General features: G+C 45.1%; 2 protein-coding genes across 3 annotated transcripts in view; one reads left to right on the plus strand and one right to left on the minus strand.

Moving 5' to 3' along the window:
• Nucleotides 1–112: 112 nt before the first annotated feature.
• On the plus strand, nt 113–2,738 carry RXFP3 (relaxin family peptide receptor 3). The gene is given in 1 exon segment (XM_040494945.1): nt 113–2,738. A coding segment is annotated over 1 exon segment (1,431 nt). The 3' UTR covers nt 1,544–2,738.
• A 1,457-nt stretch (nt 2,739–4,195) lies between these two features.
• SLC45A2 (solute carrier family 45 member 2) overlaps nt 4,196–17,671 on the minus strand; it is a 33,937-nt gene continuing 20,461 nt past the window's right edge. For both annotated transcript variants that reach the window (XM_040494931.1, XM_040494926.1), the window contains exons 4-7: nt 14,153–14,296; nt 13,344–13,467; nt 8,763–8,977; nt 4,196–6,434 (exon numbers count right to left, since the gene is read on the minus strand). In XM_040494931.1, coding sequence (XP_040350865.1) covers nt 6,213–6,434; nt 8,763–8,977; nt 13,344–13,467; nt 14,153–14,296 — 705 coding nt within the window. In that variant the 3' untranslated portion in view covers nt 4,196–6,212. The remainder of the gene's footprint in view (nt 6,435–8,762; nt 8,978–13,343; nt 13,468–14,152; nt 14,297–17,671) is intronic.

Genomic DNA, 17,671 nt, shown 5'->3' on the forward strand with positions numbered 1-17,671 from the left:
AAGAGCCACGTGCAACTGCTTCCTTGAAAGCTCCCACGAACGCCCTGCGCCCTCGCGGGGACAGAACCCCCAGTGCGTTGGACTCGCTTAGGTCTTGAAGTCCTCCTGGAACATGACCTAGAGGCACCTGTGCTTGCAGGTAGTCGCTGCAGCCACGACAGTCACCATGAAGAAGGCGGCTGGCGGAGACGAGCTCGCAGAACTCTTCAGTATGATCCCGTACCTTCTGCAGGCGGCCAACACCAGCGGCAACGCGTCGCTGCGGCTTCAGGACTTGTGGTGGGATCTGGGGCTAGAGCTGCCTGATGGCGCGGCGCCGGGGCATCCCCCGGGCACCGGCGGGACAGAAAGTGCAGACACCGAGGCCCGGGTGCGGGTCCTCATCAGCGTGGTGTACTGGGTGGTTTGCGCGTTGGGCCTGACCGGCAACCTGCTGGTGCTCTACCTGATGAAGAGTAAGCAGGGATGGCGCAAGTCCTCCATCAACCTCTTCGTCACCAACCTGGCGCTGACAGACTTTCAATTCGTACTCACCCTGCCCTTCTGGGCGGTGGAAAACGCTCTGGACTTCAAATGGCCCTTCGGCAAGGCCATGTGTAAGATCGTATCCATAGTGACGTCCATGAACATGTACGCCAGCGTCTTCTTCCTCACCTCCATGAGCGTGGCGCGCTACCACTCGGTGGCCTCGGCTCTTAAGAGCCACAGGACCCGAAGGCACGGCCGGTGCGACTGCTGCGGCAAAAGCCTGGGGGGCAGCTGCTGCTTCTCAGCCAAAGCACTGTGCGTATTGATCTGGGCCTCCGCCGCGCTGGCCTCGTTGCCCAATGCCATCTTCTCCACCACTATCAAGGTGATGGGCGAGGAGCTGTGCCTGGTGCGCTTCCCAGACAAGTTGCTGGGCGGCGACAGACAGTTCTGGCTGGGCCTCTACCACTTGCAGAAGGTGCTGCTAGGCTTCGTGCTGCCCTTGTGTATCATCAGCCTGTGCTATCTGCTGCTGGTGCGCTTCATCTCCGATCGCCGAGTGGCAGGGACCGAAGGAGGAGCCTCGGCTGCCCGGGGCAGCCTGGCCGCAGCCAGCGCCAGGAGACGGTCCAAAGTCACCAAATCAGTGACCATCGTGGTCCTATCATTCTTCCTGTGTTGGCTGCCCAACCAGGCGCTCACCACCTGGAGCATCCTCATCAAGTTCAACGCGGTGCCCTTCAGCCAAGAGTATTTCCTATGCCAGGTATACGCGTTCCCGGTGAGCGTGTGCCTGGCTCATTCCAACAGCTGTCTCAACCCCATCCTCTACTGCCTCGTGCGCCGCGAGTTCCGCAAAGCGCTCAAGAGTCTGCTGTGGCGCATCGCGTCGCCCTCTCTCACCAGCATGCGCCCTTTCACCGCCACCACCAAGCCAGAGCCCGAAGATCAGGGGCTGCAGGCCCTGGCACCTCTCCACCCGACCGCGGAGCCAGACCTGGTCTACTACCCGCCTGGCGTGGTGGTCTACAGTGGGGGGCGCTACGATCTGCTGCCCAGCAGCTCCGCCTACTGACTCAGCCCAGGGTGCGCAGTCACCGCAAAGTGGCCTTCCCCGGGTGGGGAAAGAGGAGAGCGGATTAGGAGATGCTGGGCGCCCGCCGGATCGAGAGGTAGGAGGGACGAGGATAGGGAGGGGCGCAAGGGAGCCGCCACTGAAGAGACGAGGGGGCTGTCTCCGGGGAGGGAAGGCTTCCAGACAGGGTGGAGAGAGGAAGCTGGCAAAGGGGCCCGGGTCAGCATCGCAGAGCCAAGCCACCAGCCCGCGTCCCCCTTCTCTCCCCCCACACCACTTCCTCTCTTTAGGCTGTCAACACTGGGCAGGGTAGGGGCGCCCAGAAGCGGAGAAAGGACTCAGGAATGTAAAAAATTGGGGCGCGAGGAAGTGGGGCTCAGCCAAGTGGTGCGCAGGCAATTGAGCGCATTTATTCCAGCGACTTTTATGGAGCTCTTGAAAGGGTCCTAGCGGCGCGTCCAACTGGGGGAGCCTCCCACAAAAACCATTCCTTCGCGCCTTGGCAGGCGAGCCCGCCGCAGCGCCTTCTGACTTGCGGCGTGGCTGCGCAGAGAGCCCGGTTTGGGAATAAGAAACTTTTTCGGAGTTGGAAGAAAGTAGCGACGGTCTTGATCCGCGTTCAAGAGAAATGCACCGCGAGAGAGAGGCATCTCCCGTGACGCCATTGTATCATTTACCATCGCGGACAGGGGGAGTGGGTACGCGGGAGCCGGGCCGCGACTCTGTGCTCAGCTGTCACCTGAGACAAAACACTTGCCAGCAAACGCCGCGAGCGATTCGCTGGAGAGTGGCGTCCCTGAGGGAGGGAGCAGATGCATTGTGATTAGAGGGACTGAACTGAGACCTTTTCAGGCTCTCGCCTCTGAAGGAAAAGGGGAGCTCACGTGCTCCCTTAGTAACCGAGCAGGAAGAGAGGGCGCCAGGTGCCGGAAGCCTGGACTTCCCAGTTCCCTGGGAAGCGGCGTGGGTACTGGAAAAGCTGTGTGCTCCTTTCTGCGCGCGGCAGGTGAGCTGTGCCCTGGAGCAACTTGAAAAGGTCTGAGTAGACACGCTACTGGGCGTGGGGACTTTTCTGTAGCCTCTCCTCCTTCACTCTTTGGAACTCCGGGTGCCCGTTTGATAGAGGCTCTACCAGCCTGTAGAAGGGTCGGCTTCTATAGGCTCAGGACAGAAAACTAAAAGATGCTGTAGAAATGGGGGAGCAGGGGGGGGGGGTAAGGGAGACTTCTGGAAACCAAACTCCTAGAACCAGATTTCAACAGGAGGCGTGGGGTGGGAAAGGGAATGGAAGACTCGAGTAAAATCTATCCCAAAGGGAAGAGAGTACAGAGAGCCCATTCTGAGGGGATCATCACAATTTCTGCTGAGGGGTTCTCTCTTTCTCATAATATTGAGAAGACAAGGTGGGGAGTAAGACTTTCCACAGGATACTGTGGGACTTCAAATGGCTCTTTGGCCAAGTTCCATTCATTCTAAGGAATGCTCTGCATGGTGAGCGTGAATTACAAACTCTTCCTTAACCACCAGGCAGTCTATGGGACCATCTCTGAAGAATGACACGTTTCTTGAGACAACTCTGTCCTGGTCATAGCAATTTAGTCCTTTCTTGAGGCTGCTTAGAGAATAGGGATCAAACATCAGCCTACCCATCCAACTGCCAGTTTGGACAGAGGTGCTACTGTTCTCTTTGGGTGATCTAGTTTGGGATTAAAAAAAAAAAGCAAACCTTGCAACTTGGGCATCTATTGTTGTGGTTCTTTCACAATAAATAATCATTATACAAACATGTCTGCTTAAATAACCTCTCAAACTGTAAATCTTTTAGTACTTTTGTTGGAAATGTCCTGTACTGTCTGAGATTTCAGGCTCAGTGTGAACACCTGCAGCCCTAGCATCCCTCGTCCTGCATTCTGTAACACAACGCAGTGTAATTACTAAGCATTCATAGCTTTGCCACAAAAACAAAAGCTTCCCGATCTCCTCAATCCTGAGCAGTCCTGAGAAGTTAGCTTTTTAGAAAACTGAATAATGCTTTTGTTTTAAAGTAGTCAAATAGGGATGCCTGGTTGGCTCAGTTGGTAGAGCATGTGACTCTTGATCTCTGGGTTGTTAAGTTCAAGCCCCACCTTGGGTGTAGTCTACTTAAATAAATAAATAAATAAATAAATAAATAGAGTTGTCAAATTAGTCTATCTTTGCTCTTTAGGAAGAAAAAAATATTGATACTGATATCGAATAGCAATTGGGCTAATAAAAACTGAACGGCAATCCCCTCCGAGTCCCCAAAAACAAAATAACCAAGCAAGAAACACCCAGAAAGAACAAACAGTAGTAGCATGGCAGTGTATCCATGTATAATGTTGATATTAGCCTCTCATGGAGAGATTCTCTTTGTGACAGGAACTTGCCATTTCAATTTTGAGAATAAGATACTGGGTTGGTTCAGGTTTTTAGGGAAGTATATTGAAGGGTGTGCTTCTGCCATGATGGGCCCTAGAAAAACAGAAGGGGCTAAGGGCAAGGCCTTCATGAAAGAACTTTGTGAAAAGAATCCACCTGTCCCCATCCAAACTTGAGGGCTTCTGAGAACATGGCTAGAGAGAGCCAAGACTATGACTTCTGTTTACCACAAAGACAAAAAAATAAACCAGGAAATGGCCAAATTTATTTTATTTTTTTGAATGCCAGTTGTGTGCCAAGCCCTGTACTGGGTGCTGAGATCACACACATCAACTAGACACATTACCGACTTGTATATTTAGGAGACGCAGCCATGTACACAAGGCAACTAGGTCATGGAACAGTGAGTTGAATGTCATAATAAGGCTAAAAGAAAGTGCTATGGTAATATAGGGGGCAGAAAGCTTGGTTCTGCTGGAGGATAAGAGACTTCCTTATCAAAATAGTATATGAGATGGACCTAGAAATAAGGGTACAAGTTAAATGGGCAGGGATGGCAATTTAGACAGGTAGTGGGGACACAGGACATTTGCAGCTGAGGGAAAGCAGTGATTAAAGGTTTGAGGTTGGAATGTCAGTGGCATGGTGCGGGAAGCAGCAGACAAAGCAGTTTGGCTTTCCTTTCTCCTACAGGATTTCCTGGGATTTCTGATCCGAATTTAGGTGTCCCTGCATTTGCTTTATTTGTCTGGGAATAGAACATTACTGTCAGAGAGAAACAAGAGAACAAGTATACTGAGAACAAGTACTTGAGTGCTTAAAAGTGGTTAAAGGCTTTTAAAATTGGATTCTATCCACTCATTCAAACCTGAGTGGAGTCGAGTTAAGAGAGCAGAGTGTTTGAATATCCAAGTGTGTGTGTGAGTGCATGTGTGTGAGGGGATTTAGGGGTGGTGGTGAATGCATGCCCTAGCTCCTTTCTTCATCCCAGCAGCCCATCCAGTCCTTCAGCTGAAAAGAGCTTCCCTTGCCCTGTGCTTGGCCAGAGATGACTACTTTTAACTTCTTGGGGTCCAGGTAAGATGGTCCTTAACTGCAGGTCCTTCCTACCTCACCCATTCATTGATTTCAAAATCTTCAATCACCAGAACAGTCCTTGGAGAAATGATCAGGAAATAAACATTGAAGTCTGCAAATAGTTCTACTTTTAAACTTTGCAGACAGCAAGGACAGGTGAATTACAAGGGAGGCGTTTCTTTTATAACACAGGGTTCTGGGTCACATGGGGTCCTCTGAGCATTTGCTCATCATCATCCCACAGTATAGGCTAGACAGCAGGTTTCTCCCTGATCACTCCTCTGAGTCAGTCATGACCTCGCCACTCTACGATGGATAACGTGAGAGGGAGAGGGAGGAAGGAAGATGGAGTGGTTTTGAGTGTTGACTATCTCATGTAATTTACTGAATACCATACTGAAAATGGAAACCAGAAACAAAACCAGTGGAGCTGTATGGAGACAGAATGGTGGTCAGTGGACCAGTTGTTCACCCTCGGGATGGTGAGACTGACTGAGAGCTGTGGCTGCCGCTGCCCAGCATCACAAGGGCATGTATCACCCAGAAAAGATCAAAATTCACAATCTGAGGTATGATTTCTACTGAATGTGCACTGCTTTCCAACTATCGTTAAGTAAAAGAAGATGAAGGAGAAGGAGAAGAGGAAGAAGAATTGTAATTTGAACCATTGTATTGTAAGCCAGGGACTGTCTGTATAAGTAAATGAAATATGAATTAAATATGAGTAAGCTAATATCATAAATCATCAGCAATATTTTGAGTATTGGTGAAATAATGAAAAGTATGACCCTCCGATTAAATATAGACCTCTGGTTAAGAAAAAAACAACACACGATATAATAAACACCATTGTCCTGTGTAAAACTAGTCAGCTTCTGGCATTTTGTCAAGGCCTGGAATGTCCTGGGATGCAGTAGGAAGGCGCATGGAGGCGCCATCTCCCACAATTAACCTTTGCCACCGGTGAATGGAGGCAGAGCCCAGTCTTTCCCGAGATAGATGATGCCTAAAATAAGGAAACTGCTGTGCAGAGGGTTGGCAGAAAGTGACGTGCAGGCAGATCACTGTAGCTGAAGTCATAACGCAGGGCAGCCAATGGGCAGACCCCAAAGCTGCAGAGCCAGAGGACAGACTGATTTCCTACCATGTCCTTCACTGTGTTGGAGGTTAGGGATGATGTCTCCCTATTGACCTAATCCACATATCTTACGAAGAGAGCCACAAAACAGCAGCCGATCATGGCCACCACAGAGGCTGTGATTACCACAATGACGCTCCCAGCCTTGTTGACCAGGAAGCCCAGGCCACCTCCAACCAGGATCTGAGCCAGCTGCACCATGCACGTGAGGACTGCGCAGTCCAGGCCCTGCCCTCTCTCACTGCCGTCCAGACTCCCTCCCGGGGCCTGCTGTCTCTGCAAGGGAAACACAGGAACACATTTAATCTACGCGAACAGTACTTTAGGGCAGAGGTCAGCACACTATTTCTGTGAAGAGCCAGATAGGAAACACGTTCAGCCTGTGGTTCCCATGGTCTCGGTCGCAAGCACACAGCTCTACCATTGTAGTGTGAAAGCAGCTACAGTAAACACACGAGTTGGCGTTCCAATATAACTTCACGGACGTTGGTATTTGAATTTCATGTAATTTCCACTTGTCACAAACGTTATCCTTCTACTGATTTTCTTTTTAAAATTTCATTTAAAAATATTAAGAGAATTCTTAGCTCATGAGCTGTACAAAAACAAGTGGCAGGCCACATGTGGTCAATGAGGCATAGTTTGCCAACTCCTGATTTAAGGTCACCGAGAAGCTCCAAATTCGTGCCCGAGGCTGTTTTTCCTACCTGCCACCTACCTTCAATTCCCCTGTTAGTGCCCATGAAGGTTAAATGATTCATATACGCAAAATTATCTCTTCCTAAGAAGTCAATAAATAAAATGGAATGGAAACTCAATACATACTCCCGTCCTTCCCTCCTTAGTGTTAAAATTTCAAATATGTGTAGAAGGATGTTGAATCCCAGATCTACACAGGAGAAACAACATAAAAAAAAAAAAGTCAGCCTTTCAATATGGTCAATATGTGGCCTGAATCGGTTGATAATGTCACCACTTATTGGGAGTATTCTTTATGCTAGGCCTGTGCAAGATTCTTCAGCATATGTCACTTCACGTCTTCCTTCCCTCCTCCCTGGATGCACGTATTACCATTATCCCCACATAACAACAATAATACTAACTACTTTTTTTGGAGTCTTTGCCAGGTGCTAGGTAGGCATCACGCTAGACAGACCACCTGCACTATCTTGTGAAATTTCACTTTCCAACAACTCTATAAGGTGGGCATATTATTCCCATTTGCTTGATGAGGAAGCTCAGGCTCTGAGAGTTTGAATGATAATTCCTATACTAGTAAGGTTAAAAAACAAAAGCATTGTGCAGAAATAATGCACATTATGCTTTGCATAAGAGAGGGAAAATAAGAAAACAGATTCATACTTGTCTGATTTTCATTTTAAAATACTGGAAAGATAAACAAAAACCTAGTAAGAGTGCTTACTTGTAGGCCCCCTGGGGGGAGATGGGGAAATGAGTAGGTGGGAGCCACCTGTCAGTGTGTACGTGTATATTGTGTATATTGCTGTGATTGTTGAACCATGTGAACATATTGCCTTCTCTAAAAATGAACTCGTTCTAAGTGATATTTAATAAATAAATGGATGACTTCCCCAGTGTTGCACAACTGCAAAGTAGGGGCAGCAGGATTCGAACCCAGGTTTCTCTGAATGCAAAGCTTGTGTGTTTTTGCCCTAGCTTTCTCCGACGAGGTTCTGTTCTTTGTGATAACTGTCTCTTTAACAGCAAAACCTGTGTGTGCATCGAAACGTTAGTGACAATGTTTGCCAGGGGATGAGAGCAGCCACGGACTCTAATTTGGAAGGTTTTAACTCCTAGCGCAACTCTGCCCTGCGGCATTGGTCAGAACAAATGATAGAGAAGACTGGGGTTGCCCGGGCACATGAAAGGGTCCAGTGTTTTAGCAGCTTCCTGCTGGGATGGATTAAGCTTTATTTCTTTAGCTTTTATATCACTACTCCAGGTAAGGAAATGTAAGTCTATTCTCATGGAGAAAAAGTGACATGTTTTGAAAAGAAGAGGTGGTAATCATAAAGCAGAAAGACCCCACCCACTGTTTTTTTAGGGCAGCCTGGTGCCTTCCCCTCCATCCTGAGCTCCAAAGGCAGAGAAAGGCAGCCAGGGAGTGACCACCTGCAACCCCAGCTTTCCTCCCTGTGCCCAGGGTCTGACTTACTAAAACCCGGACTCCAAGGGAATGTGGGCTAGGAATTTCCTACCTTTAATCAATAACTCCACCACTGCAGCCATTGGGAGTGGGGGACCCAGAAATGCTGCAGGAGCACTGGACATTGGGGCCGTTGTCAGAATCCCCAGGTTCCCCTTTCTTTGTGTGATTGTAGGCTGGTTTCTCAGCATTCCTGAGCCCCTTTTTCTTAATCAAATAAATGAGAGTAGCAGTACCTGCTCCCCTGTTCTCCAGGTACACAGGGCTTCAGAGTGAGGAGGAGGGTGTGGGCTAGGAAGGTGGTCATGCTTCGACCGGACCGTCATTACATTTGGCTGGGCATTTGAGAGCTCCTGTTTTAAGACCCTTGTTTCCAGCCCTGCCCTACACTTTCCTACCAAATACCCCCAGCCTTCAGGTGAGGTTCAATGACGCACCTTCTCTTCTTGCTCCTCGCGGTGGTACTTGGCAATGAGGTTAAAGGGCACAGTGTACAGAGTGCTGGACATCACACCAAACGAGGTACACAGAGCCAGGGTGGAGTAGACATTCGGGAAAAGTCCAATAAATCCTGTCCCCAGGCCAAATAGCAAATACCCCATGAAGTAAAGACCCTTTAATCCAATGTAGGATACCAAAGATTTCTGAAAGTCTGTGGGGAAAAGAAAGAGAGAAATTGCAGCTGACGGTGTCAGTGATAATTTCAGACAATCCTTTCTTTTGAAGATTCACTTTTTTTAGGAGCCTTCCTCTGATACCGAGTCAGGAACAAAAGAATCTCCTTATCTGTGCTTAAAAACAGCTGGCTTTTGGAATCAGCCTTAAATCCTGTGCATACAGAAGAGCTGGAAATTGCCTTGCTAGGTTGATCTTGTTTTCCACAGGGAGGGACCCGGTGCTGTTCAGCAGGCAGCTGAATACCAGCGGGATGCAAAGAAGTGGAAAAGCCCATTTTGGCTATGGGACTGTGGGGGCACAAGACATGGAAGAAAAGTGGGGTCCTTCTGGTTTACAGCTGTCTAACCTAACAGGATACAGACAACAATCCAGGCGTATCTTGGCCCCACGGCCCCAAGACAGACTGGAGGAAACGGAAACAACCAAATTTAAAGAATGATCCAGGTCATCTGGTCCCTTCACTCCCATCTGAAGGCCGTCGGCACACCTGGGAAGGAAGTGAAGGATGCCCTTTATCTAAAGACAGGTTCCCGGACTTGCCAACACTTTCCAGGCTGGTGAGGGTCTCTCACCACACCCAGAACCTACCTCCTCATTGCTGGCTCCCTCACACTCGGTCCATTTCCGTAACTTCTCAAAACCTCAGCTTCCTCATCTAAAAAACCCCCAAGATTAATAAAGCCCTCCTTTGAGGTTGTCATCAGGATCAAATGAGATCCGATGCTTATGACCTCACTTAGCCCAATGCCAAGCACAGAGAAGACATCCGGTTAATGGTGACTATTGTTACTGCAACAAATACACGCTTGTCTGAAGATGGTTGTCTCTTAACGTGGTTCCCCTCCCAGTCAGAAAACTTGGCTTGCTCATAAAAGCGTTGTAGTAGATTAGTAGAGTTCATTTTTAAAAATTGAAAATTCTGTTTTAAAATGTTTGACTGAGGAGCCTGGGTGGCTCAGTCGGTTAAGTGTCCAAGTCTTGATTGTGGCTCAGGTCATGATCTCACGGTTGTGAGATGGAGCCCTGATGTGGGCTCCATAGGATTCCATCCCTCTCGCTCTGCCTGTCCTTCTCTCTCCCTCTACCTCTCTCTCTCCCTCTCTCTCTCTCTCTCTCTCTCTCTCAAAAAATAAATTTTTTAGGGGCGCCTGGGTGGCTCAGTTGGTTAAGCAGCCGACTTCGGCTCAGGTCATGATCTCACGGTCCGTGAGTTCGAGCCCCGCGTCGGGCTCTGTGCTGACAGCTCGGAGCCTGGAGCCTATTTTGGATTCTGTGTCTCCCTCTCTCTGACCCTCCCCCATTCATGCTCTGTCTCTCTCTGTCTCAAAAATAAATAAACGTTAAAAAAATTTTTTTAAATAAATTTTTTAAAGGGTTTACTATGTTTTCCAACATGGTAGGAAAATTCCCTTAGAAACCTTGATCTTTCTTTTTTAAATAGCTGTTCCCAATCCACATGTTCCCTATCTTTCCCCTGCCCATTCTACTGGAACCCATGAATCCAGGGGATGAATGATAGAGACCTCAAATGTGTCTATTCAAGAACAAAATTTTCCATATCTGTGCAAATAATGGTTGGATTTAATTCACCTAGACAAGAAATCTAATCTGTATTACATTTGAATCAATTATGGAAACTAAACACTGTCTCAGGTCATCTGATGGAAGTCAGAGCTCTGAAAATGACAAGTGGGAAATGTTGTTTCCTCTATTAAATCCGTACCATCCCTAGAAGGGCTGCTGTCAAGGTTGAGAGTGAAAGCTATAGAGAGCTAGGAGAGTTCCTGTTTGCTTAATGATTACGTTTATACAAAAAAAATGTAACCTAGGTGTCTCAGTACCTAAAAGACACCATCAGTATTCACTGGGGAAATGCTCTCAGCCAAGTATATAGGCCAGCCGAGAAAAAGGCAAAGAAGCACATAGAGATATTTGGAAACATAAGTAACTTCAGTACAAAGACGTCAGGCAAAAAATCCTCTATTCATGAAGAGAATCAATAAGTGTAAGGGCCTGATACCCAGTCGTGGTTATGTCTTCATACTATGTCTTTCATCAGTACTGGAGGGAATGACTGATTTAAGCACCCACTATGAATAGCAGTGTATGATATGAAAAATTGGCTATATTTCAGTATTCAATATTGCTATTTTCATGGATCTAAGTGTGCTTGCTATGTAAAAGGAACCTGAAAATACCATACCTCACCCTCCACCTCAGCAGCCAGAATGCCCTGCCAAACTCCATCTGGATAGAAATTCTGGGTCTGCATCTGATGTTATATGATGAGTCCAAAATACAGGATGTACTCTGGAATTAAAGGAAATGATTGATTCTGCCCAGGGTGTTTTGGAGTGCAGAGGGAAAGAACTTGGAAGATTTAACAAGGTCATATTGGAGCTGAGTCTAAAAGCTTGAATAGCAGTTGTCTAGATGTGGAATTAGAAAAAGCATCTGGTAGAAGGAAAAACCAAAAGCAGTTTGAAAAACACAGAGCTGAGAAAGTCTGTGTAGTGAGTCTTCAGGGGGAGTGAATCTGTGTGGGAGTGACAGAGGTCAAGGTGTAAACCAGACCAAGCTGAAAATCATGGAATGCCAGGCTGAGGACTTTGACTTTATCTTACGGGCATGGAGAGACCCTGAAGATCCTTAGGGCTGGTTGGTATTTTATAAATAAAATTTTAGTTCTAATTCAAGTGAAAGGGATCCCATAGATCTACACATTAACATAACTTTGGAAAACTATTCAAATAATCGTTTATTGGATACAGAGCTTTTAACTCAAAAGGGCCTAAAAAATAACATGCATTTTAATTTTCAAATGTCTAAGAGTAGCTCCTAATGGAATGGTCCTTAGTAGGGATTCTTTGAGAAAAAAAATATTTTTAAATGTCACAAAACTAAAATGCTAATTACTTGTGGAAAAATGGGCTCCTCTTACAAGAATGAGGTGGTATAAATAGTCCCCCCACCTCTTGATAGCACAAAGGGATTGAGATGAATAACTTATTAGTCCCTTTTAGTCTAATGCTCTCTGATTCTATTTTAAGTACTTGAAATCTTCCTCCTGGAATTTTCTTAGTTCATTCACCCTAAAGGGAAAAAAAGGAGTTTTGCTAAAGAAATATAACCTTTAAGCCACCATTATTTGGTTATCATAAATTTTAAAATAATAAATTTTATGGTTTCGTGGTTATGGGACTCATGAATTCCTTATATGTTTGTATTAGGTCCCCTTTTCCCACTCGTGCTATATTTTGAAGATATTTTTTTGATCTTGAAGCAGGTTTCCTAATGTACTATGGCTGGTTGGAGGCCAGATCAGGTGTCATCATACACGTTCACTCTCTTCCCCCTCAGGAAGCACACTTCAGTGGCAGAATGAGTGCCCCCTGGGAATGGTGACAGGGATTGTCCATCACTTCCCCCTCTCCCACCTGGGCCATAACCCTGCTATCCCCTGGGTCTGCCCAAAGCCTAGAGGTCTGAGTTGCAGGCCAGCTATTCTCCCCACAATCCAGGAGGAGCTTCCATTATTATTAGAAGCCCAATTTCTACTCCAAATGGGGGACCTGCATACCTTTTATCAGCCAGATTATTTCACTTAATTCAATGTATACAGAGCTTGGAGATTTCCATACACATTGGCAGGCACCACATGAGACTAAGGTTATAATACATTAGTTTGGGGTTGTTTAAAACCAATCACAGAAATCTCTTTGTTTGCAGTGTCCTTACAGCTGAAACTTAGCTAACGGGGGTTAATGGACTCCAGTCCCTGTGGAAAGCTGGTACCTTAGGAAAAAAGTTGTCATCTTCAATCCTTGAAAAGTGCTCCTGTGACATTTCACCCTGCCTACCTGAGCTAAGCTAACATTTTGCATGTTAATTCTGTCACCCAGCATTTTAAGGATCCTTCCTATGTTCAATCATTTATAGTTCTAATAAACATACTGTGAAACTCCACCAGTGATCTTACTCCAGTAGAACACTAATTAATACTCACTGCTAATCAATACTCTCTGCTGGGACTCTAGCCCTTGTCCATCCAATGCTTCTCCATCTTGTTTACAAGATTTCCTTTTATTTTCCAGGGAACTTTGATCAGGTTCCCATAGATTCCAAGGAAAAAAGTGATCAATGAGAAAAACAACATAGAATTCAGTATGGAAAAGGATACTTCATGTGGTCCTTTCTAAGGGACTAGTCTTTCCTGATCTCCATATATTTATCATGAATCTTGTATTTTAAAGAGCAAAAAACAAATACAGAAATATAAAGTCCAAGATTCTTCTAGACCAGAGCCCTTTAGAAGATACCCTCAGGAAGAAGAGACTTACAGGAATAAAGTGAGGAGAACATGGAATTGATGCACAAGCCCCAACATCCAACCTCGACCCCTCTTTCGTAGATGAGAAACTCTGTGGAGTTGTGTGCAGCATAGGGATCTCCATGGTACACAATCTGAAAGAGATATTTGGGGCTGTTGAAATGCAAATGCAGTGTGGTAGGGACCCCTTTCCATGTGCTCTGCTTCTCCATCTCTAGGGAGTGGCAGTCCCTGCCCAAAGGGCCCTTCCCAGGACACAGAGCTCATTCTCCCATGACTACATCACCCCTTTCATCCTTTTATACTTCTACTCAAGGACCATCAGGAAGTCCTAATGCCATCAAGTCTAGACAACATCTCCCTAGATCATTAACACCCCTCCTTCCACGTAACATCCTGCCCCCAGCTGACTTAGACAACCCTGTCCCCCTTCTGGTACAGCCAACAGGCTTCTGACTCATCTCTGCACATGCCATTCCTATCACTGCTTGAATTATTTTCTCTCTTCTCTCTTTCTCCAGTTCCTATTCACCTTTCAAGGCCTGGATCATACTGTGTCTCCTTTATTATGCCTGCCATGACCACTGCAGCTCACACTGATTCCTTCTTCTTTGTTGTATTTGATCAAGTACTGGTCCCATAGAGAGGTCTAGGGTGTAATAACTTGTCTCTGGGACCTGTCTACAAGGCAGCTCTTTGAAAGTACTCCTTCTCACACTCTTACTGTGCCCATCTTAGGGGTTAGCCCAGAAGGCACTCAACAGGTGCAGAATGAAGGATTAATGTGCAAGTCAGTGAGTGTGTTCACACATTTATTACCTGGCCCATGAAATCTGTGAAGAAGAGCATGTTAGACAGGAAGGCAGTCCATCCAAAGAGGTGGCTGATGCAAAGACAGCGGTAGTGGGGAGGCATATTCACCAGCTCCCTCAGCAGTGATTTCATGGTCATTGCCTTCCTAGTCTGGAAGAAAACATGAAACAGGTGTGACCTTCAGTGCAGACATGCAGCCAGCTGTGTGAGCCAGAGCACACAGCCATGTTACATATCTGTCAGTTGACAACCTCAGGGTCACACTTTCTGGGCATGGCACCAAGGTATCCATGGAGAGGTCTTATAGGAGGGGTTCTGTTAATTGTGTGTGTATTTAGCAGTTTCAGGTCCAGAAGAGGCTTTGGAGACATAAGGGTAATGGAACTGGAAATGGGGCTTGCTTTGGGTCACCATGCAAGAGATATCTAGCATCCTATCTTTGAATGACAGAACCACTGCACAAGGACAGAGCTCACAGACCTAAGCTAGCCCCGAGATTATTATAATTCTTAGATTTCTTGACTCTGAAAGTGTGATAGACCAAATTCTAAGATGGCCCCATGATCTCTGTTTCCTGGTGTTACATGGCAGAGGGATTTTGCAGAGATAATTAAGGTTACTAATTTGTTGACTTTGAGTTAATCAAAAGCAAGATTATCTGGGTGACCCTAACCAAATCACATGAGCCCTTTAAAAAGCAGAGAGTTTTCTCTAGGTGGGAGCAGAAGAAGAAGCCAGAGTTTCAAACACAAGCAGTGTTGGCTTTGAAGGTGGAAGGGGCCACACAGAAGGGACCTGAGAGTGAACTGTAGGAGATGACAGTGACTCCTGGCCATTAGTCAGCAAGAAAACAAGCACCTCAGTCGTACAACAAGGAGTTCTACCTGAATGAGGCTCAGAAACTGATTCTTCCCCAGTTGAGCCTCAAGATGAGACTGCACCTCAATCAACACCTTGATTTCAGCCTTGTGAGACCCTAAGCAGAGAACCCAGTGGAGCCCACCCAGACTCCTGACCTACAGGACTGTGAGATAATAAATATGGCTTCAAGCTGCTCAAGCTGTGGTAATTTTCTAGGTAGCAATACAAAACTAATACAGAGCCAAACAGTTCCCTGTTCTTGACCAAGTATCCCTTCTCAGTTTATTTCCCTGGATCTTGCGATGAGTCAGCACATATAAATGAGCCCTATGTGGAGTCAGAAGTGAAAACAATATAGAACACACACATACACACACACACTGAATACACATGCCCATATTCTTTAATTTAGACTTAAATTATGTTAAAACCAGAAGCTACACTTTCTTTTTGTATCAGAAGCCTTGAGAAAATGAGAATTTTGAACTATTGACACAAAAGTTTTGAATACAAAGACTCAAACAGCCTTTAGCATCTAGTTGTATAAGAGAAGAAAGAAAGCTTGAGAATATTGAGCAGTCAGCTGCCCTGAAGACACTGAGACTATAAACATCAATCATTGTGGGGTGATGGGTCTTTCTTGTCATATCTTTATTTAATCTGAATCTTGACATAACGAAATTGAGTCCTGGCTAGTTTATTTATAAGATGGTCTCTGGGGAATTTCTATTTTCACTATAACAAAATATTGTTTTTATAACTCTACACTTTATATGATAATGCTTTTTACTTCTTTGTTGTGGAAAATTATATTTACTCATTGTAGGTTTGTTGTATAAGTTGATTTTTTAAGTTGTCAATTTTGTAGTATTTAACCAGCTGACCATGACTGAACTGATTTTCTTATACAGTCATCCCCACCCTTATCCATAGGCAATACATTCCAGGACTCCCAGTGCATGCCTGAAATTGCACATGGTACCGAAACCTGTAGACTATGTTTTTTCTTACACATACGTATCTGTAATCATGTTTAATTTATAAATTAGGCACAGTAAGAAATTAACAACAATAGCTAATAATAAAATAGAGCAATTATAATAATATATGCTAATAAAAGTTATGTGAATGTGGTCTCTTTCTCCCAAAATATGGTATTGTGTTATACTCACTCTTCTTCTGGTGATGATGTGAAATGATAAAATGCCTATGTGATGAGATGAAGTGAGGCGTGGTGACATAGCATTAGGGCTACTACTGACCTTCTGACGATAAGTCAGAAGGATCATCTGCTTCCAGATGGCAGCTGACCACAGGTAACCGAAACGTGGAAAGTGAAACCGCAGTTAACTGGGGACAACTGCACTTAATCAGTATTTAAAAAGTATAGGCATTCCTTTGGAATTAGAAAAAATAACTGTTTTTGCATGTAAAATATGGTAACTGTTAAAATAAATGTTTGCTGTAAAAGAAACTCAGTGCAGGATTGTAACTTTTTAGTAACCACAGGAAGATAAAGGGGTGCCTGGCTGGCTTAGTTGGTAGAGCATGTGACTCTTGATCTCAGGGTTGTAGGTTTAAGCCTCCTATTGGGTATGGAGGTTACTGAAGAAATTAAAATATAAATAAGTAAGATAAAATAAAAAGCCTGGGTTTCATGCCTCAGACTAAGTGATTTATTTTTACTTTCCCTGTTTTCTTTCCAAAAACGCAGAATTTTAAAAAGTGAATGTGGCCAGCAAGTATTCATCCTCACTCCAAATATTAATTTAGGCTTCTGCCTTATACATAATTTTCATTCTACTTTCATTGTTAATCTAACATTTTCTTTCATCCAAAAATAAATATGAGCTTTCAAATTGTGCCTACTATTTCTGTAAAAGCTGGGAATGTGAATATTCAAAGCCCTTTGGGTATTTTAACTCAGAATGAAAATTCAGCTGGCATCTTATTCCCTGACTCATCAGCTCCCTTGGTGAAGCCCTTTCAATGGTTTTGAGCCCTGAGGAGTTACTCTACTGCATGCATTGTGCTCCTTTGTCAGCCGGAGATTGGGTGGTGGTAAATTTATACATGAGAAAGGCAATATTGGGAAGAGAGCTTCCTAGTCTCAAAAGGAGACTATTGAAATGCTGAAGTAAGCAATGATGGCATGGAGGAATTGCAGATAGATTTTATGGGATCTAGTTTGAATCCTGAAATAATTTAGGCTTCTTGCCATTAAAAAAATAATAATCCCAGTTATCAAACTGCACAGCCACCCTCATTTTGTAAAGTAAGTACATTCTACCTTGGAAAATAAGTATTAGTAATAAGTATTGGAAAATAAGTATTGGCTTATGCCCCCTGGTAGGGCTGTCTAAGTTCTTGAGCATAGGAATGGGACATTAGTCAATTTTATGATCCCTAAATACCTGGTAGAGAGCTTTGTACATACTCCGTACCCAAAGTAGTTTGTTGAGTGAATACTGACTGTGATATGCTCATAGACTTATATAAAGCTTAAAAAGCACCGTTACCTGCTTCATCTTAGTTGAACATCCCAATAACCCTAGAATATAGAGAAGACAACCCAACAAGAGAAGTCAAGCTCATAGAGATGAGATTCACTGAGCTTGTGTGAAAGTTCTGTTAGAGCACAGATGAAGTCTGTTCCCTATTTGT

The sequence above is a fragment of the Herpailurus yagouaroundi genome, unplaced genomic scaffold, assembly GCF_014898765.1.
Source record: "Herpailurus yagouaroundi ecotype Mexico unplaced genomic scaffold, PumYag 29, whole genome shotgun sequence".
Classification (NCBI taxonomy): Eukaryota; Metazoa; Chordata; class Mammalia; order Carnivora; family Felidae; genus Herpailurus; species Herpailurus yagouaroundi.